At 34.9% G+C, this 21,285-nt stretch overlaps 4 protein-coding genes across 5 annotated transcripts; 2 read left to right on the top strand and 2 right to left on the bottom strand.

The window, feature by feature from the left end:
• Positions 1–957: 957 nt before the first annotated feature.
• On the bottom strand, positions 958–1,545 carry LOC145234464 (26S proteasome non-ATPase regulatory subunit 9-like). The gene has a single exon (XM_080099194.1). It carries the CDS (start codon positions 1,543–1,545, stop codon positions 958–960), a length of 588 nt encoding a protein of 195 aa, XP_079955320.1.
• On the bottom strand, positions 1,503–14,716 carry LOC145232207 (THO complex subunit 5 homolog). Of its 2 annotated transcripts, XM_080096750.1 has the most exons (16): positions 14,294–14,716; positions 13,562–13,645; positions 12,999–13,096; positions 10,132–10,207; positions 9,994–10,064; positions 9,265–9,346; positions 8,679–8,844; positions 7,672–7,833; positions 6,319–6,447; positions 5,983–6,085; positions 5,378–5,582; positions 4,345–4,503; positions 3,418–3,690; positions 3,145–3,227; positions 2,918–3,088; positions 1,503–1,568 (listed from the first exon to the last, which is right to left on the bottom strand). In XM_080096750.1, the coding sequence occupies exons 1-15, from the start codon at positions 14,441–14,443 to the stop codon at positions 2,920–2,922; spliced, it is 2,010 nt and encodes a 669-aa protein (XP_079952876.1). In that variant the 5' UTR covers positions 14,444–14,716; the 3' UTR covers positions 1,503–1,568; positions 2,918–2,919. The 2 variants fall into 2 exon arrangements, with proteins under 2 accessions (XP_079952876.1, XP_079952875.1); XM_080096749.1 differs by lacking the exon at positions 1,503–1,568 and having other exon boundaries at positions 2,589–3,088.
• On the top strand, positions 10,499–13,327 carry LOC145232210 (uncharacterized). The gene is made up of 3 exons (XM_080096753.1): positions 10,499–11,031; positions 11,678–11,808; positions 12,337–13,327. Exons 1-3 carry the CDS (start codon positions 10,917–10,919, stop codon positions 12,547–12,549), a joined length of 459 nt encoding a protein of 152 aa, XP_079952879.1. The 5' UTR covers positions 10,499–10,916; the 3' UTR covers positions 12,550–13,327.
• Positions 14,717–16,424: 1,708 nt separating the features above from the next.
• Positions 16,425–19,919, top strand: LOC145232208 (microfibril-associated glycoprotein 4-like). Its single transcript, XM_080096751.1, has 6 exons — positions 16,425–16,715; positions 16,955–17,008; positions 17,162–17,274; positions 18,480–18,676; positions 19,137–19,277; positions 19,380–19,919. The coding sequence occupies exons 1-6, from the start codon at positions 16,478–16,480 to the stop codon at positions 19,561–19,563; spliced, it is 927 nt and encodes a 308-aa protein (XP_079952877.1). The 5' UTR covers positions 16,425–16,477; the 3' UTR covers positions 19,564–19,919.
• The last annotated feature ends 1,366 nt before the right edge of the window (positions 19,920–21,285 follow it).

Raw genomic sequence — 21,285 nt, 5'->3', positions numbered from 1 at the left:
TGTATCTAATTCGACAATGCATCAGATAATGCGTTGTTTCGTTATTCCACTGAATGTCAATTACCGACCGCTACAACCACCACAGGGCCTGCCACAAGAGTTTAGTCGTTTTCCAGTAAGTAATTAACACTTTAGCTAACTCATTACTCAACTAATCAATAAATGCGGGCAAGTAAAAGTAGAAGTTCTGCGCTAGAACTCAGAGTGGTAAAGAATATTCATCTTGTAAGTTTGAATATTCGATAAACAATTCATTTGAAGTATTACAACATTTAGTTCGTTGTAATTTTGTATTTTATTATCTCAATCTCCATTCTCCACCCAACATTTATCGAACTCGAATATATAAAGTCAACTCATCCGTTATAAGTGATGCGTGACCATTTCCACAGAAATCATAAATGGCGGCAAGTTTATTTTCATGAAACATGGTACTATCAAAATATTAAAAAATGTGTGTAAAAAATACTTTAATTTTCTATAACATATGCGAAAAACTTTCCAAAAAGTTTTGCATTTTATTGCTTTAGAAAATAGATAAACAGGTTTGCTACCCAATTTTCATAAATCTTAAAAATAAATTTTCTTTTAGAAATATAACTATTGCAGGTCTATTTTTCCTATAACCTGAAATATTTCTACTGACCACTAAAACTTATTGGAACAGAAAGGGGGGCAGCTTGATTCTAAAATTGAAAGGTTAATCGATGCCTTTTTACCATCACGTTTCTTTTTAATAGTTTTCGGGGTAAAAAAATAACTGATCAATTAATATATATCTAGAATGCATTAATTAATGGTGCAAAAAAGACAAGTCCTGGACTATTTAAGTGCCTGTCAATCTAACGCACAAGCAACTTATAAAATATAATACATTTGAGATACACTGATACAACTGCTCGAAAACAATTTTTCATTTTGAGGAGAAAACTTTATTAAATCAACTTAAAAAGCATTTCATAACGGCACTATATTACAGCCAAGCAGTCCACGGCCCTCCCACTGCCTGGGTACAAGTGATATTGAAACTCTTTGTTCATCTCTTATAACTGTAACATTTACAGTCTTGTCCTTGCTATGTTGAACAACATTTGCAATGGTAGCCATCCCTGTAAAGTTTCGTTTGCTCACTGATCCAAACTGAACAAGTACATCTCCAATCTTGAGGCCAGCCTTTTCAGCTGGGGACTCTCTTGAGATTAAATCAATAGCAGCAAATGGCTGCATTTGGGCATCAGTTGAAGTTTGTTGTGATGCGATTGGAGTCGGTGCAGCCTTTTTTCCAGCATTCTGAGAATGAAACTCAACAAGCCCATTTTCAATTTGTTTCATAAGGCTTTTGTGGTCATTTTGTAGACATATGATTTTGTTTCTTGCAGTTCTTACTTGCACAATATCAATGTCATTTCTTGGAAAACCTTCTGCATCAACCAAGGCAGCATCCATTCCCACATCACCTTGAGATTTCAAAATATCAAACCAGGCTTGAATCTCAATTTCAATGTCATCTTTCTGCTTTATGAGGCCTTTCAGATACTCTGCCATTGAATCAGTGAATATGCAACGGCCTAAAACAAACCAGTACAGAACAAATTTGTTTTGAAAAATATTCTGGGTATAAAAGTAAACATAATAAATTCTGCTTGATAAATTAAATTTAGTATTATAACTGCTTAAACATGACATTGAATAAATTAGTTTGAATTAGGTCAAGCCTCCAAGATGCAACAATCGCCCTAAACCGTTACTGCACTATTCTAAAGTAAAACTTTGCAGTTTTAACTGTTCTTTAACAGTGTATACTGCATATTAACTGAAGTTAGTGACCTCTTAAAGGTTTAGATTTAATTACAATTAAAAATATAACCAAAGTTGACATCAGCATAATAAAAAGGCTCTTTCACATGCCATAAAACTGTTAATGACAATTGAAAACACTGAACACCAATGGGCAATGAGTAAGCATATACCAAATTATTTTTTCCCAGCTATTGCCGCGAATGCAAAATTGCTTGTTCATCATGGGCACTCGCTTTAGGGACTTTCCCTTGTTCTGCTCCAGCAAAAAAACTTCATTAGAAATTAAAATCTAACTGTTCTACCATAGATATTACGAGTTTTTATAGAATCTATTAATTACTGGTCTATTTAATTACTGTTTCTGTCACACGAATATATGTTTGACCTTATTACAGTTGTACACTGAAATTGGGAGTCGGGATGATCTACAAAATTGATGCAAATTTTACCACTTTCCTTCATACCCCGACGCACATGTTTTTTATCCAATGGCGGGCTGTAATAAAATACACAAGCTACGGTATCTACTAATAAAACTTCAAATGTTAGAACTCAGGGTGAGGGTTAGTAATAATATTAAAATTCATTCTCAAATTTCCTTTTGGAGGCTAGTATTCTTACAAATGTGAACGAACATACGGTACCAAACAGTTTTGGGGAAGGACCACCCTCAATGCATTTAAAATTTTAGGCTAAAAGGGGTATCTGAAATTGAATTATAACTTTGTTGTTAATACAGACCCTCACCTCAACCCTCTACCGGTAAACATTTTCCAAAGTTTTATTCGTAGACTGCGTTTTTTTTGTAATTCGCATTTTGAGTCTTTACATTGCACATATTTACCATTAACTCATTCGTAAAACACTTTTGTTGTAGTGTATTGTTTTGCCTAGCAACTGTGCTGCAAGCAATGCGATCTTAACTCCATCGTTACTGTTTTTAGGATGAACGTTACGTAATGAAGAAACAATCGCAAGATTTTTTAGAAACAATTTATTTTGAGATACCAAGCCACGAAATTTAAAATTGATATGATTGAACTCAAAGTTTGGCATATGTAGCAGCACTTTTTGGTTCCCATTGCTTTGGTTAACAAGAAAACACTTCAGAACTAACCCTTATCTATGGTAATGTGTCTTTGTTTCACTATTATACATAAACGGTTTTAGTCTGGCTGGGCCTTTGGCAATTAACGGACATATCCTATTTAATGGAAATTCCACAGGTTGCCCCACTTCGTTGTTTTGGCATTCAGTTTCCACATACACGTCAACCATGCTTTGCAGCCTACAAGTACAAAAATCGTTTATTTCCAATAGTACCATAGAAAAGTAGAAACTCACCTTAATAACTGTGCAGACAAAATACTGTCCATTTTGTGAGTCAGAGTTTTGGGCCAGTGAATGTTCAGTTCTGCTTCCATTTCCTGCAACAGACACAGGAATATTCGGATTTCAATTGACAAATACAAAAGATTAGGTACAGCAAGTGGAAATTGGGTGCTGGCTATGCACTGGTTAAGGACTTGTTTGACAGCAGGTAAGAGCATTTTGGCAGAAACATAAATTTTTCAAGCTCTACAACTAAAATCTGCCATGCATTGTTTGTGTACATACCCGTAAATTAAAATCGTTTTCTGAAGTCTTTTCTCCGCGCCAGTCGAGAAGCAACATAATCAAAGGTGCATCGACAGGGTAACTGGCAAAGACCACCACAGATGCCTTCACAGTGACCGTGTTACCACGTTTTAATGTAGCAAGGTAAAAAGCATGCTGTTCGCTCTTGCCATCACCTTGCAGCAGCCCAACGTCCAGCACAGCAGCAGATTGGGGAAGCTTTGAGTACTCGTCAAAAGTAATTTGGGACCACGATGACAGGCTGGTGTATATCTGTTAAGACAGGTGAATAACCATTGTGCAACATGAATAAAGTATATTTGTGTATGATCGCATTTCAAAAGTAAATTTTAGCTGTTTAATTGGGCTTTTACCTTGAAACTAATTAACCCAACATACTAATTCGATTGTAACCCTCAACTTATAAAGTTTTTTACCCTATTGTTTTTGTGGTCTACAATTTAATCTCATACTGATATTATTTCTACAACCTTGCTTTTTGATTCATTTTAGGTTTAAAAATCGTTTGCATCTAGATTTTATACATCACAGTAAGTTCTACTGGGTACAGTTATTTGCTAGGCCAACAAAGATGGGAAATAGTTTTGCTACATTACAACTGGAAAAAGAATTATAAAACAATAGTAACTAATATCATTACATGTGGCTTACAATCGAGAGTGGCTCAGATTTTTTTAACATCTCAATATGTAACTTTCAATTAAGTAAATACAGTATATTAATTTAACGCTAAAGATTGTAATTACAAACGTCGATTGTTTACAATAAAACTGCTGGATGAGCAATACTTGGTCATACATTATGCCTAGCAGCAATAGCTTATTTCATTGTAATTACAAGTTGTGAACAAACAAATACCAAAACATATCAAAAAATGTCTACTGCATTGACTAATATGTAACATACCTGTGTTGGTAACATGGAGGTAACATCCTTGTCACAACGGATGACATTTTTTGCAAACTGTTCCAGTTGTTTCGTAAGCTTGATTCTGGATTCAACTCTTTTTCTCAGTTTTTCCACTGTACCTTTCATGTGTGAAAAGCTTATTTGCATATCTTCACCCTGTTGACAAGAAAGCTTTTTAACATTTATTTCTGTTTACAGATTTTTGTGCATTTAACAGTTAAACACCAAGATCGTGGAGCAATAAATTGTGTAAGAGGCAGCATAGAGGCTATGTTCAAGTCAAAAAAATTAAGGACAGACTCCTGTTGTATTTATTGGCCATGTGTTATGGCTAATGTACAGCGGATTTTCAGTTAAGAATCTTTAGTAGTTGGTGTTCTTAGAAGTTCACCCCAATCGGTAATTTGATATGCTTTGGGGGTAAAATTGAGCACATTTTTTCAGCATGCAAAGGATTTTTACCAAACTTGGAAGGGGGATTTACTTTGCTGAAGGCCAAACCAGACAAAAATTGTAAAGAACCTGTTCACAATAATAAAAATTCAGGCTTACTGTACTTTTCCTATTTCATCAGCCAACAGCCAATACAAAAAATGTTTCAATATGCCTTTATCCAACATCAGGACTTAATGCAAGGAGTTAAAACCTTTATTTTAACAAAATTTGACTAACAGAGGAACTCACATCACACAAAGTTTGCTAAATACCATGGCGTTAAGAGCATTTGCGAATATTTGAAACAAATTGTGTGAAAATGCTAAAGGTTAAAGCTATTAGGGTTGGGGTGAGGTTTAATACCAATAATAACAATAAACCCAACTTATAAACTTAGTTCCAAACGTTAAATTTAGTTCTCAACCCTATCCTAGTCTTACTGTAATTTCAAATAACTGTGCTCTTTCTGCCACCTACCAGTAATTAGCAAACTTTTTGTGATTTAAGTTCTTACCTTAGCAGCTCTACAATTAAGTGACAACTGTCAGCAACAAGAGAAAAAACTTAGGTCGGATAATTATTAACAATAACTTACAGGCTGGCGTGAATTTTCGACCGACAGAAACTCCAATCCACACACTTGTTGGGCCCACATGTATGGATGGCCCACAGACTGAAAAGCAGCACTAAGCTCAGATGCAGAAACTTTGTCCATGCTGAAGTTGGTTGTGGCGTTGGGACATTGTAGACCAAAATCATTTGGTGTCAGACAAGTCAGAAGATTTGATGCTTTCAGAAAACTGCAAATGTATTGCGATAATTATGCAGTTAGTTACAGTTGTTTGAATATTTGTCTAATAGAATGCTGGAACAATACTAAACGGCTGAAAACACTGTTCAAAATATACTTTCATGTTATGTTTTTCCGCCCTAATCTGTAGAATAATAGCTCTTCGTTTTACTTTTATTATTGGTAAATATTAAATAAATGCAGCACCTTTGCATTTTCTGTTTACTACTGTTTGTTTAATTTGATTTCATTTGAGAAATAGTGGCTTTTATACAAATTTTTCAACCCAACTTTAGTATTATACATTGTATGAAAAAAATGTACTGCAAGACCTAAGCATTCAAAAACCCAGATAAAAAAGAGATAGTTGGTTAGTTAGTTTTCCAAACTTGTATCATACAGGATTTTACCTGTCCGACGCATCACTGTGTTTGGTTCTGTGGTGAAGAGAACTTCTTACAGTAACAAACTTATGATTTGTAACATAGTGAAATTGCAGAGACAAAGCGGTAGCTGTTAAAAACAAAAACGTCTGAACAGTTTTTATTGTGTTTACTCAGATTTTTTCTTCAAAATTAATTTAAGTGCTATCATTAAAAGGCAAAAAAGCGTACTTTTATATGCCAAACATTAGCTTTTAAGCCGTCGTTAGAAGGAAAAACAGTGTTACAACATAAAGAGAAGAATTTTTTATGGGTTACTCATTGTATACTGTACAGACTGACCCTTTATCGCAAACCGGTTACCTGATTTCTTGGTTTTCAACTCGATATTAATTTGGAGTGGGTGGCAAGTGAAGAGACTGTTTGAATTGACAGAATTTTCGTATTCCATTCTCGTTGAGTCCCTTCTAGACTTGTGTCCTCGTCCAGAGTCTGCAGAAATACAACTTATCTTATGTACTTCAAACATAAAACCCAAATCTGTCTTCAATTTGAAGATATTCTTTAAGGGCAGTGCACAATATAATATCATAATTAGGTTAGGTTTATTATGTTCTGTGGAAGGAACATCTAAAGCTTTACTACAGAACTGGAGACTAGATAAGAGGCAATGAAAAGTGAAAAAATAAATTGGAATGTTTTTGACATCACAATACACTGAGCATGCTCAACCAAGCACGAAGCTTTTGGAGTTTTGTCCCATCCCTAATAGTTATTATACCCATCACGTTTTAACAACGTCCTTACCCATCACATTTTAACAACGTTTTAACAACAACGACATTTTATCACTTCCCATGTGTTTATAGTGTAAACTTTTTTACCAACAGACAAGGTAGAAAACTTGTATGTTTATTTGCACTGTAACTCCTTGACCACCGGTAACACAACTCAATTTTGAAAGAATTCTATGGCATAGTAAGCAACCATCTGATTGCTGCAACCATCTCAAGCAACTTGGCACAATAATTTGCTGTTAACTGCATACCAATTCATATCCAATGGATATTGTAGTCATGGGTGCCAGCTAAATTTTTGCAAGAGAGGGGCAAATTTTAGTGCATACATATGATATGAAATAAGTATGTACAAATAGGCAAAAATTATGTATTGTACATTGCAAATCCGAAACACTCTATGATGTAAAAAAATCCTGTGTAGCATTTTGTGTAAGAAATACAGTAAAATGGCAGCAGTTATTATAATAACACTAGATATACCAATAGGTATTCACTGACTTTCCCTTCTTTACTTGGTGCAGTGGTTCCCAACCGGGGAGGAATTTTTTAACTTGAGGGGTGAAATTTACTTTAATTTGTACATGTGGTTTGTTAATAGGCACTTTAGCTCTAGTAGTGTGACCTGTGAAGTTGATAAAAGACCCAATTTTGAATGACCTTCTTCGTAGCATAAAAGGGAGGAATGAAAATTTTGTGAATTGTCAAGGGAGGTATTTGTCAAAAAAGGCTGGGAACCACTGACTTAGACCATGAAACTTTTTCATTCATCAGGCTTTTTGTATGCTAAATTTGAGATACATAGAAATTCCAAGCTCTCTTGCCATTGTCGGCACTCATGGTTGGAGTTTATTTAAAACAAAATTAGCAAATTATATACACGTAGGACCAGAATCAAAACTAAAAGATGAAGACAAACCTTGGTCGTCTTTTTCCTCTTGATCAGAGTCTGATTCATCTGCTTTTAAATCCTCATTGTGGTTGTTGGATGCTGTGGCTCTGCGCTCCGTTTCAATCTGCATCTGAAGAAGCTGTCTAGCTGCTGACTCATCTCCGTCTATTTCAACCGACATCAGTTTATCTAAAAAGAAGGAAACAATTCTTACATGCTATCCTACACAGATTGTCAAATAAGCTGAATACATTCACGCTGGGATCAGCCCTGAAGCTTCCATGCTGACCAGCGACAAATCATAGTATGCCAAGCCTGCTGAAGGTGTCATGCTGAGTCAAGCCGGTTGCAGCGAGCTACGGAGCAATTTACGCTCGTGGGCTCCGCTCTGTATTTTATTCACTCTTTGCCTAAAGGGTTATTTGTATTCCTGCGCAGTTTAATTACATTCCTTAGTTCCGCTTAAAGTCTCTCGTTTTCGTGTTGCTTTCCTCAGTTGTAGTTTTCGCGTTTACTTGACATTTTGTGTTAACTTCTATTTTACATTACAGGACTTATAGTGTCGATCTCTGTTGGTTAAAACTTATAAACATTATTACGTTTATGTAGTCAATTACTGCAATTTAACCAACAGCGGTCTTCCAAGCATTCACCATATGGCAAGGCACAGACTAGAAAAATGCTGCACTGGGATCACCCCAAAGGTGCCCATGCAGACCAGCCATCTTGGCATACTTATTCATAAATCATGATATGCCAGGCTTATTGAAGACGTTATACCAAATCAAGACAGGCTCCGAAGCATTCCCATAGGCATATGACACGGCACAGGCAAGAAAAATTTTGATTGAATAGGCCCAACATACTAAGATTTACAGGCTTTCAGAGAGTTTTTAACGAAAATACTACGCAGCTAATAAAACTGAAAATTTTTAAAAACACTAAGAAGTAACTGCACATTTTTTGCACTGCAAACTTTTACCATTGCAACTTTGAGGGCTACATTAAAATGCTAATTGGCTAAAAAATATTACCACATGCTTCCTGGTATGCTTTGGCTTGCAGAAACAGAACAAATAGGGGCCGTGGCAAAAGTCGGGCAAGTTCATGTTGTTTTCGCAGCTTGTCAATTGGCAAATCGAATGCATCTTGTAGAGGCAGAGAGCTTTTCAACAAATTATCCAAACTTGGAGCCAGAGTCTAAAAACAACAAAAAATGTTTGATAGTTTTGCTGTTACAATTGTCTGTACAACATAATAATTGAACCAGGATCCTGTAACATGCAAGCAAGTGAGTCTTTCAGGTCTAAAAAATCAGTTTATACTCAAGATGGTGCAAAAACCAAGTCCTTAGTAAGAAAAGACAAATTATGCCTGAATTTCGTCACATAATGACCGGTGTTAACAGTTGGTTGCATTATTCTGCTTCTAAATATATCACATGGAAGCTATATTTGTCAGGAAATTGTTTTCATAACAATGGAACTTACATTAAATGTTGGCTACTTAATATAAAATACTAAAATTTTCAGGCCACTATAGACTGGCAGGAACAGTTTTTGAAGATACACCAATGCATGGCAGATGTAAATGTGGTTCTGCTTCAACAAACATATGTACCTGTAGCTTCTGTTTTTTCACACTGGTTTGCTCAACGACTCCATCCTTGATTTGTTTGACCTCTTCAAGATGATTGGACAACCTAAAAAGTATTTTGTGTTGTACAAATCAAACTTATGTTCTCTGACTAAAACATTATGCCAAAAAAAACAAAATTTGAAGCTATTAGAATTTGCAGCCAATGTACCGGATAGTTTGTTTACAAATCCATATGCATAAGTACAGAGACCAGAAAATGGGTTCCCTACATGGAGCAGACCCCTAAAATTGGGGTTAAGTGACATTTCAAGAGATTTACCAAGCATGACCAAAAAGTTGTTGTTTAGAAAAAATAACAGGTTTATCTTTTTTGTCAATATGTGCATGGATATTATATTTTCTTAGCAAGATTGCTTTGACAAAGGTACAGTAAACCCCAGTTAAACTGGATGCGTTTAATCTGGATTTTCGCCTAATTCTGGCAAAACATAAGCTACAAATAATGTATATATATATACTGTGGTAAAGCTTGATGTAATCGACAACAGTTAATTTGAATCTGTAACTAATTGGGAGAAATGTTTTGGCCCAAACGGGTGTGGATTAACCGAAGTTTACCGTCTCTCCATTTTCTTAGTCAGAGTTTTACATTGCACCATCTACATATAACCACTTAGAAGACGGTATACATTTTTGAGTTCAATGGCTTGGAAAGGGACAAAACAGTGGGTAATTTTTAAAACAATCCACCTTTTTCTTTGTTCCAATTCCCAATCTAGTCTAGCCAGTGTCCTGATATGCTCATCATGTTTTGTAACATCCTAAAGAACAAGCAAAAAAGATAAATAAGTAAACTTCTAAGATATATACTTGACTTAATAATCTTACAGGTCGGGAAATGTCTGCAGGTGCATCTTTGTAAAAGTTATTCTCCGAAACTAACTCGATGTCTTCATGTCTTGATCTGTGAAAAGCAATGTATAAATATAGTTTAAATGTGGACACAAGGAAACTATAAAATTCATAGTAATTCAAGTAATTAAACAAGGAGTCAAGGACATTGTTTTACTTATAATCATAAAAATATCTATCTTAATGTCTAAATAACAAAATTATTGCGATTAATAAAACTTTCATGAGACTTTCTGTTCTCAGTTTATCTAAATATTGGATTTCTATTATTTTGTGCGCGTTTTTGAGTGTGTTTGTTTTTTATGCATACATATGCATATTTGTATATATATATGGTTGTTACAAAAATTCTAAGTCATGTGGCCAGTGTCAGTTATGAGGCAATTACATCACCCCTTACGTACTGATAGCCAAAAACATGCTGCCCACCCACAAAGTAAACACAAAAAGTCGTAAATCAGAAATGGTCAACCACAGAGCAAGCTTCAGAGAGACATTGACATTTATCATTCTTACACAAAAGTATATATACTTAACACAACAGTACTTGAATTTCATTTGTACTTGGTTGTTATCACTATTTCGTTCTGCCAAAAATTGTCTGGCTAAGAGTTTGCAGACCAAACAAATAGTTAAAAGTCAGTGGAACGTGAAGTAAAAGTCAAACAATGGGAAGAAGAAAAAATACCAGGTCAGTGCAGTAGGTCGGCCTGTTGAGGTAACCTGTAAAGGAAGTCACCTGTTGCTCAAAACACACGGAAATGCCATTTTTCAATAAAAAAGAAAACCGCAAGGTGGATGAAAACTCTATGGTTGTCAAATCAGGCAATGCATCTGGATATCAAAAGACAGAAGAGTACAAAAAGGGGAACAAAGGTAGGCTGAAAATTGCTTTAAGAATTGTGTTTAATTTTAAATTGTCAAAAATGTTACAGCTGCCGTTAACCATAGTTTATGATGGTTTACATCCTTCTCAAGTTACAAATTTGTGGGCAGACTTTTTTTGCTTATTTAAACATGTAATAATGTATGTTATTGTGAAAACACTTTATCAAATTGATTCAGTTCATTCCTTTTTGTTGTTTTTTAATGTTTTTTGATGTTTCTGAGAATACATAACAAAACTTAAAAAGGACATGTAGTTTTGGGAACGCAAAGTAAATTATGTGTGGTTTGCTAATTGCCCCAACTAATTATTTCAATCAAAAAACAAATGTTTGTTAGTTTAATGACAAATAAAACAGCCCAAGCAGACATACAAACCAACATATTTTATATGTGTCTCAAGTGTTTGTAAAGAGGTGTATATTAACGATGTGACACTGATGGTGGCTTGAACATTTGCTAAAACGTTTGAATGATAAAGCATGCTGCTTTTTTTCTACTTGAGCTGTTATTTTCATCATTAAACCTATAAACAGATCCATATACAATCTTCCAAACAAACTTTTAATATGTATTAGGTCCCCTGAACTATTTTAATGAATAGAAATTTTAGAATTATTTTTGTTATAACATGCAGATGTTCAAAAAATGAAGACAGTATTTGATGATGGGCAGGGAACAAGTGGGAAGACAAAAACTAAAGCAACAGCAAAGACTACAGAACAACTGAAGAAAAATGACATGTCTGCCATTACCGCTATAACTGAAGTAAGCACAGTTTCAGTAAATGGCCAAAACATAAGATTTTTTAAAATTTTACTGGATGCTTATAATTCAGCTATCAAGCCATAGCCTTTGACTGGACAGAGATATAGTTTAATACTTTTTTAAACAGATTTTGGAACTTTGTTTGTCATATGAAATAATTTTTTGTAAAAGCCGGACATTGACATGCAAAAATTAATTTAAATGACTCAAATTTGGCTCTAAAAAATACAGTATTGAAAAGAAAATATATTATTCAACTTTAAATACAGAAATGCTTAAATAATCCGGCTTTGTTTAGACTAAAAAGTATATATGTCAGGATTAGGCAAAGATTTGGATTAACCAATGTCAATTAGTTAAAGCTCAACCACATTACAAATCATTTGTGCCTTAAGTTATGTCTGAATTAGTAGAAGATCTGGTTTAACTAAAGTTTACTGTATGTATAAACACCATAGACAAACTAGTTTAGGTAATTTGAATTTTAAAAACGACAAAAGGTTTGATAAAATGCGCTCTTTTTGTTAGACCAATACAGAAGGAGACACCACAGTAAAAACGACCAACGTCAAATCGAGTTACAATTACAGCGCCACATTATCCGGAACACCTGAAGAAATCGAGAAACAAAAGAAAAAAGTGCAAAAGGAGGTAGAGAAAAGAAAGAAGGCAATGAAAAAAGAACAAAAAAAGATGTTAAAAGATGGTCAAAAAGGAAAATTTGAAACTAAAACAAAATAAACAACTTAGGTGCTTATTGCACATTGTTAACTGTGAAGGAAAAGCCATTATGATACAGTGAATTTTGTTGTTTTGTTTTGATAAAAGATTGTTCACACTAAACATATCACAAAGTGCAAAAAAGTGTTGTAAATGTTGGTATACTACAGTTTTAAGCATTTGAAGCAATAATATATGTTACTGTGTAGTGCATACGCAAATGTATATATTTGTTATGAATGCATGTATATGCTGGTTGTATTCATTGAAATGCCTAAATATTAGGGCAATGTATATATATGATACTTTTGTCACAGCCAAAAAGAAAGACATATATATATGTACTGAACATACACATGTATATTATAAGTTTTTTCCTGTTATAACACCAACCCATAATGTGACTTTAAATGTAGAATATGTTTAATACCGGAAATAAATCTATTTGAAAATATTTCTCTTGGTCTAACCTGAATTCCATGCATTTAGTAATTTCCTTGTGTAAATGACTGATTTCATACTGCAAGTTTTCTAATTGGAGGTTGTACCCATCTAGCTTCTGTTTTGTCTTGTGAAGTACATGGAAAAAAAGTATGTTCTAAAATAAAACTGGGTTTTTGTGCAAAACAAAACCAATCTGCAAGGCCCAATATGTCTTGAAAATATGTTTGGATTACAGAATGTTATGAACAGTGATTTATATATAAGATATATACCAGGCTTGAATAATATTTGTATTTCAGTTTTTAAAGTGACGCTTGTTCATGAGTTTTGTAAAAAATATAAGAAACAACAGGTATTCGAAAAAGTGACTAAATGGTATTTTTAAATTTTAGCTTTTTTTATCATATATTTGACTAAAAAATGAGTACATTATTAGGCCATGAAAAAGCTGAAACCAATCTACAGACAATTATTCATTACCAACTAACAAGACAATATTTCTAGTTTTAGAGGGCAATAATAGATCATAAGAAATAACATGCATTTTTTTAACTGTGAATGAAAAAAAAAATGAATGAAGGGAATTTACCTCCAACGTTTTGTCTTTCACACTTTTGCATTGAATCTGAGCAGAGCGATTCAGCTGTTTTAACGTGAGAAAATTGAAAGAACCCTGCAATTAAAAATCAGATTATATCAAATAATTTGAATTTCATTCGGCACATATCTTAAACAAACATATTTTTGGTTCCATAAAACCAAATTTTTTTTTTTTTTTTTACAGGAACATTATAAACAAATACAAAAAACTGTAGCAATTTAGATAAACAGGTATTTCAGGCATTGTACAAACAACCGCAGTATTATGTTTTGTTGCAAACAAACAACCACAACTCAATAAATATATTTCTGAATAAAAGCATGGAGCCAATATACAATAAGCTGCAGACAGTGAATACTATTTTGACCTATAAGATCTAATCAGTACAGATTGGTCATGAGCTTACGTAGCCATTGAATGGCACTCCAGTTTGTTGGGAGCAGCAAGCCGACCTCTAGTCACCAGCTGCACTGCTGAAACCTTATAGGTTGAAACAATGTGCACTGTTAGAAGCTTATATTTCTGTATTTTATGGGTAAAAGGAAGCCTAACAGTAGTTAATAACTTGGGTCCTTCTTGATTCCTCAAAAATTTTGGACTTGATTTTTTTGGACCTTAAGAAACCAAAAAGTCAGGAAATAGAGGAACTCTAAACCAAGTGTTACAAGTTACAACAGACTCCTGTCAAAAATATTTAGGAAAAAGACAAAAGTAGCTCACCTGCATTCTTAGTTCAGTAATATTTTCAGCTTTGGTTTGTCCATCTGCATTTTTTTGTGTCACCACTTGTGACATGTTATTCCGAATGTTTTCACAAACTTTAGAAAACATCAGTACAGTTTGCTCCATAGTGGGTTTACTGGAAGCCATTATGATGCTTCTACAGTTTCATAAACAAAACAAATGTTATGTAAGAGTACTCAAGTCTTGACTGAAATACTGTATGTAACAATTCCACGGTGCCAAATCAACCAGTAAGTGGCTGCCTGCAGGTTTTGCCTGTTTACGAGGATGATAGACCGTATTACCCAGTCTGCAGAAAATGGCAGTTCCCAATGAGATCTCAGGTCAAGCTGGACCAGACTTGGACCACACCCACCTCCAAGTCTCTTCATAAAAAAATGATTTATGCTAAATTCCGATGTGCAATAAAAAAAGCATGCAATGTTTTTTTTAGGTTGCATGTCGAATATTTTTTTAATACATGCAAAAAAGGCATTTAATTGTCCTGCCTTGATCTTTATTGCTTGCTTTGCACCTGCCTAAAGTGATCTTGCACGCAGACTTAAGGGCCAGATATGCATGCAAGCGGGATACGTTGGTCCTGCATGCCCGAGATCTTATCGAGAACTGCCGTGTTTTGCAGACTGGGGCAGCTACCATACATTTTAATGATGCTACAGTCAAAAGAGTTATGAGCTAAATGCTAATGATGGGGCTATTAGGGTTTGTACTTTTTTGTAATTACACAACTTTTTATTTTAATTTTAGATACCCCTCTTATAGGCTTCATAATCTTACATGTGGTACCAGGCAGTATTTAGTATCACCCCAGGAATTTGAGAGAAGAAAAGATACAGTGGTTTGGTTTGGACTTTTAATAGGATACTGGAATTAATTGCATCCAATGCCAGAGCATTGCACTGACAGTGCATAAAGATTCTATAAACGTGGATTGCATGTACAGAAAGATTGTGTATTTTTGTAGCTCAACAAAAACATGCTGAATGAAATGCAAAGTCTCAACTCAGACTTCAGTGTTCAGCCAATTTGCAATATGTTTTACGCTACAGTTTTTTTTACTCTCCCTCTTTTCGCTTTGCCACTCTCTCTTCCGCGATAACGCTAGTATCATAACGCGTGCTTTGTATTTTAAAATTAAAGATTAAATTGGCCACAAGTTTTCGTTTTGGCGCAACCATCTTGAACCAACAATCGGAAAATCTGATTGACTTTAAAGCGTAGTGTTTCAAATGCAAAAAGTTTTAGCTAATTTGTGTGTTGCAAAAATTATATCTACACACAAACGTTGCTTAGACACGTGGCACCATTGTGAACTGTGTTTTAATACATATCCTTCGCTATTCAAATTTTACCATTTCATGATTCAAAAGAATAATTAATTCAAAGTTTACACTTGGTCGCCTTGCGGCAAACATTTTTATCACATTTAATTTTTTTACGCATGAGAGCGTAATGTTTCAAATGCAAAATATAAAATAAAATTCTTTGTCTATTGGGATTTACCAAAAACATCCTATCAGTAATGAACCAGCAATTCTTGATATTCGGCCTTAGTTTTACGTAATTTGAAAGTTAAGGCCTATGTTTTTGGTAATCGTTACAACATGTCGATCTGGTAAAAATGACACGGAAGCTGATAGCATAGAAGGCCTTGCGTGTTTACCCAGTCCTATGGGCGAGAAAAGTATGCAAAAAAACATGTTTTTTCCAGGTCCTCAACGGAGCATGGCAGTTGTGTGACACTGTATCTGAACCTCGGTTGCCTAAGGCGTAGTTTTAAGAAAAAAATGTGCAGGTGTGTTGAAAACAGCTGTTTCACAAATAAAACAGAGTCGCAAAATCAGTGGAAAATGTGTGACAAAAGTAACTAATCATTTGCAAACAGTTTTTTTTTGCTGTTCTAATTTGCTGTGGAAAATTGACTTTGTGTTGTGCGATAAAACGGTTTTAGGCAGGGAGGAGCTGCACGTGGGTTTGCAATATTAGGATCGTTACATTTACAAAATTGTCAAATATGCCTGGAAGATATTAAACTATATCTATGTAGGCTACTTATATATAAAATACATTGATTTAATATGTGAGCTTTTGTCTAAAGGTTTGTAACTTTTCTACATAACCCAAACGATGGTAAATAAACTCATGTAAAACCCACATAAAATGAACAAGTTCATTTTCTTAGCGTCCGTACTACTGGGAACAACTGTTCTATCACAGCAGCAGCAATGTAGATTTGTTCCAGTTTGCGACGAAAACCAAAGACCAGATGGTGGTTCTATAAAGGGTGACAAGGGTGAAGTAGGTAGTCCAGGTAAAGCTGGACCTCATGGGCCCCAAGGCATAAAAGGGGAGCAAGGCCTCATGGGGGATGCAACAGTTTTGATACATTTGGTCACCAGTGAGTATAATTAATTTAGTGACATTTTGCGGTTTATTTCATTTTCACCAAAACTAGCATTTTTGACCAATGTCTTAACTCAGTATCAACAATTTCTATTTTGCGTAAGAATTTCATTTGGTCAATAGGTTTTTTTTGACATATTTTACTTGTATTTGTTATATGATGTGCAAACGGGCTGGCGAAACCCTGACATTATGAATTAAGATACAACTTTTCCAATATTACTTTGCATGCAGATTTGATGGAGAAATTGGAGCAGCAATCAAATTTACTCAATGAAACATCAAGAAGTAATTAAACAGGATTTAACAGTTTGTTTTAATCAAAACTAACGTGAACTTAAACTTGTTTGTAAAAATGCAAATGAGCGACTCTGATAGTTTTACCACTTATTAATATTACCAAAAATTAACAAATTTTCAACAAATAATGTTTTGTTACAGAGCTAGAAAAGATTTACGAATACGTAACACCTGTCTCATGCAAAAGTGCATTAGTGAAAGGACGTCAGAAGCTCAGGACAGGAGATGAAGTATACTGTGATAATGGGTGGCAGGTATTTACTTATGTAGAGCTTGACCAGACGCATTTTTTAGTTATCTTAAAAAACATGCTTTGTCGAAATATTTAAAATCAAACATATTACATTTGACACTTCAGTTTGATTAACCATCTAAGACACAACGAAAACAGTTTTACTGTCAACTTTTCTAATGAGCCCCCCCAAAAAAAAATGAAGTTGGCCTAGTGGTTATGGCAACCGCCTTATGATCACAAGGTCATGGTTTCCAATCCTATCTCGCTTGTGTTACCCACCGTGGATATTTGGGTTTGTTTGCATCGGTATCTTACGAAACATCGTTAAATTCGAACAAATTTGGGAACAGTTTTGCTTTTGAACAAGCGTGCTGACGAAAAAGCAACCAGTTTGGTTGATGCATTACTTGTATGACGTTGGCAGTGAATGATTGGCCATTATGGTGTACAATGCGATTGTTCTGTAATAAATGGTCACTTTGGGTGATACAAAAGCTTGACGAAACATTTTCTAAACGTTGCAAACCAATAAAATGTTATAGCGAAGTGTTCCAAATCAATATTATTTTATTTTTTTAAATTTGATGAACTTTGAAAAAACTTGCTTTTTATTCAAAGTATATTGGGCTTTGAGTTGGAGCTCGTTTGGTTACACGCATTAGTGACGTCATAAAAGTGACGTCATAATTTACGTCCGTCACCTTGCATTTTTGTAAAACTCGGTGCCTAAGCGTGGGGTCACCGCAACTTGGGAACTGTTTCAAGGGGTCGCGGCACCAGAAAGGTTGGGAACCGCTGATGTACCACAACGTAATAAACTTAATTTATGCGGCCCGATGTAACGTTAAATATATAAACTGTTGCTGCCAGGCATAATATATAAACTAAATAATAATTTTCTGGCAAATAAATTATTAGAAGAACATTATTTAGTTGATATAACGTTAAATCTGATGACCGAAGCAGGCTAATAAGAACTACATTAATTTACATTTGTTGACGAGATTTTTGTGGGACGCTGTAGTACACTTTACCAACCCAGGTCATTTGTATTAATTATTTCGTTTTATGGTCTCTTCAGCGGTTTTACTGTGTCACAAAAGTGCGTAAAATTGCAGTTATTAACTTGTTGTGCAGTCAAGTATAGGCTACTACTTATAACTACAATGGGAAGGTAATTGTCTCAGAAGTAAAGAAGCTATGACATAATGCAAATCTTTTTAGGTATTCCAGCATCGGTACGACGGTTCAGAAAATTTCAATAAACCGTGGGAAGATTACAAACATGGATTCGGAAACTTGTCGTCGGAATTTTGGCTCGGTTTGGAAAAACTTCACCAAATTACCACTTCAGCCAGAAGATGTCGCCTTCGCATAAACTTTCGAGATTTCAAAGGCAGCCATTCATATGCAGAATACAGGTAGCCTAAATATTCACAAAATATCTCAATCTGATTGATAATAGTTTCGTTTGCATAGGCTACCTGTTTATACCCTAGAGCAGTTTCTCTTAACACGTTTCAAGCCATGGAGCATGGACCACCAGTTCAATTAAATGAATATCGTGGACCACTTCATTGTTAACCAAGGATAGATAAAAAAAGCACATTTAAAACCGGCATATTGGCTTAAAACATACAGCAAATTTTGGGAAGTTATACCAATCAACTGTCAGCTAACAGTAAATGGCAAATAACTTGAATATGCTTTTTGATTTTGAATATTTATTAAATGCTATTATTTCCAGTATATCACCAAATAAAGTTAACTTTCTGTGGGCCACCGAAAAAGTTTACCCAGACCACCAGTTGAGAACCACTGCCCTAGAAAACAACATATTAGGTTCGTGTTGCTCATGCTGTTGTATCTTTTTCTTTGCAGAAACTTCAGTATTGGGAGCGAATCGAGTTCTTATCAACTGACACTTGCAGGGTTTAGCGGTTCGGCTGGTGACAGCATGCTCGTATCGTCAATAATTCAAAATGGAATGAGGTTTTCGACTGTGGACCGCGACAATGACTTGTTAGTTTTTTATTGAACTATACCTTAATTAATTAGAACTGTACCTTAATATGTAAAATATGTAAACATTTCCAATGTTATTTTACAAGTTTTATGTTATAGAGATGGACGCAATTGCGCTTTTCAAGACGGAGGCCCTTGGTGGCATAAAAATTGTGGTTATGCACGCTTAAATGGACTGTGGTCAAGATCATCTACAAGCGACACTTCGATGAGTTGGTATCATTGGAAAAACAGATGGGGTGGACTCAAATCATCAATGATGAAAGTCCAGTGTGATTACTAGATTAACATATGTAAAGATCTGAACTGGGAAAAACTGGAATTAAAACCAAAGCCAACTGAATTTACTGGGTCTAGTGTACAATCGTTGTTGTTTAAAACAGGGTTAAATGACGTCACAGAGACGTAAAATTTTGCCTCACGTCATCATATGACCTCAGCTATGTTGTGACGTAATTTCATGTTTTTGTGACGTCATTAACCTATGTTCGGGCGATTGTACACTAGAGTGACTAGACCCGATTTACTTTTTGCTTCTGTTTAGTAACTATATGCATGAGGATGAGTAAGCAATTTTTCACACGCAAAGTATAAAATTACATGTTTTGCCTTTGAGGGACTTTGCAAAATTATACTTGCTGGGGTTGCTTGTTTTGTGACTTTGTTTAAGTTGTTTACTTAAATCGCTTGATAAATAACTTAGGATGTTTATTGCGGTTTGACTAACGTCAATGATTTGTCATTCACATGTTAAACATGCCGAGGAAAAAGATTAAAATGTATTGCATGTTAAACCATTTCTCGTTAGAGATAAAGTATGTATGCCAAGCAGATGTTTATACATTACCTCTCTACCGTATAGGAACATCTCAGAGAAAACAGACCCAACACACAGTTCAATAAATATTGTTTTTGCCAGTCGTCAACTGGGCATGAATTTGTCACAAATTAAAAGTAAATGATGAAAAGCATAAGTTTTTCATTCTAGAAAAATGGAAAGTAATTGGCCTCAGTCGCTGCATATTGTTTTACTTTTAATACTGACACGCACGATATAGCAAATATACTGTTTGCAAGATCAGTAACAAAGGTACTTCTCTTATGTTTGTTTTCGCAATTAGTTTACTACAGTGGTTCCCAAATGTTTGCTGGGCAGTTTTACCAGGGGGCGTTTTTTTTGCCTAATTGGGCTGATTTCTGACACCGTGTTGCGGGTTGCTTTCATTGGTTGTAGGTTACCTTCTAGGCGGTTGCGGATTTTGAGCTGGTTTTTAACTGGCAGAGTGGCGGTTTGTAAGAATTTGAACTGGTAACACATTAGTGCTGGGTCAACGCCAGGTTTTAGGCCTCAAAGTTAAACTTGTAACTTTATATTATGAAATAAACTTTCATATTAGTGTGGCACCCTACAATGAAATGACTTTCAAACAGAATGTTACCAGTCACAAACCCTTTTAGGGTACAAAATAAAGTTTGGCAACCACTGTTTGTTTTTTGGTTTTTTTTCACTGGGTTCGAACCCATGACACTCCCGGGGACGAATCCCGATCAAGATATTTTCATGTCTGTATGTGGGCCAGGCGCGCCAGACCATTCGGCCAAGTTCAAAAACATAGGGGGTAGATTTTATCACAGCAAGCGGCTGCAAGGTAAACCATAAAACGTTCTGAGATCCACTAGTTTAAGCAAGAATAGATGTTATTTCAACTATATATTTGCACTAGCGTATGATTTTAAAGTGTAAACAGATTATTCGTATCCGCGTTCAAGTATTGTATTGCTTCTAAATAATTTCCAAAATATAAGTCAATGTTTACATAGCACGATACCCACTAAATCTGACTCATTTTTAAATTACTAAGTCGTTTGCCGAAATCATTTACAATTACAACGCCATGTTGTATGACATTTACAAAGCCATAGCTCAATTAGAAAGAAGCAGTTTGGAAATAACCTTTTACCAACCGCAGCAGGCACTTCAAGACAACCTGAGGAGGAAAAAAGT

This window comes from Phallusia mammillata, chromosome 6 (genome assembly GCF_965637545.1).
Source record: "Phallusia mammillata chromosome 6, kaPhaMamm4.hap1.1, whole genome shotgun sequence".
Taxonomy (NCBI): domain Eukaryota; kingdom Metazoa; phylum Chordata; class Ascidiacea; order Phlebobranchia; family Ascidiidae; genus Phallusia; species Phallusia mammillata.
The sequence above is the reverse complement of the archived record's forward strand: the minus strand, read 5'-3'. Positions and strand labels throughout refer to the sequence as shown.